Source organism: Trypanosoma equiperdum (genome assembly GCF_001457755.1).
Source record: "Trypanosoma equiperdum strain OVI genome assembly, contig: ctg_735, whole genome shotgun sequence".
In the NCBI taxonomy this organism is placed as follows: Eukaryota; Euglenozoa; class Kinetoplastea; order Trypanosomatida; family Trypanosomatidae; genus Trypanosoma; species Trypanosoma equiperdum.
This window is the reverse complement of record NW_027124682.1, coordinates 2723-2976: the sequence shown is the minus strand read 5'-3', so window position 1 is coordinate 2976 and position 254 is coordinate 2723. Positions and strand designations below refer to the sequence as shown.

The window sequence follows — 254 nt, the reverse complement described above, 5'->3', positions numbered from 1 at the left end:
TTGAAGTGGCCATGAGGAGACCACGGGATGAAGATGTACCGCCTCCTCCTGCTGCTCAGCCTCCAAAGATGCGGCAGAGAAATGAAGGGTGGCCCAACTGGACAATGAATAGTAAGGTGAGGGATGTGCTGCTGGAAGATGTGCTGCTGCAACGGTATGAGGGTTTGCGTAATATGAAATTGCACGACTTTCTGCTGAAAAAATTTTCTAACACGTATCACACACAGAATGTAGTCATGGATGTGTTTGTTCAT

General features: G+C 47.2%; 1 pseudogene across 1 annotated transcript in view; it reads left to right on the top strand.

Annotated features, from left to right (window-relative positions):
* The first annotated feature begins 11 nt into the window (after window positions 1-11).
* The window catches only part of TEOVI_000336600:pseudogene, a 1671-nt pseudogene continuing 1428 nt past the window's right edge, over window positions 12-254 (top strand). Inside the window, exon 1 of the mRNA in view lies at window positions 12-254. This exon is cut by the window's right edge and continues 12 nt beyond it. Coding sequence covers window positions 12-254 — 243 coding nt within the window.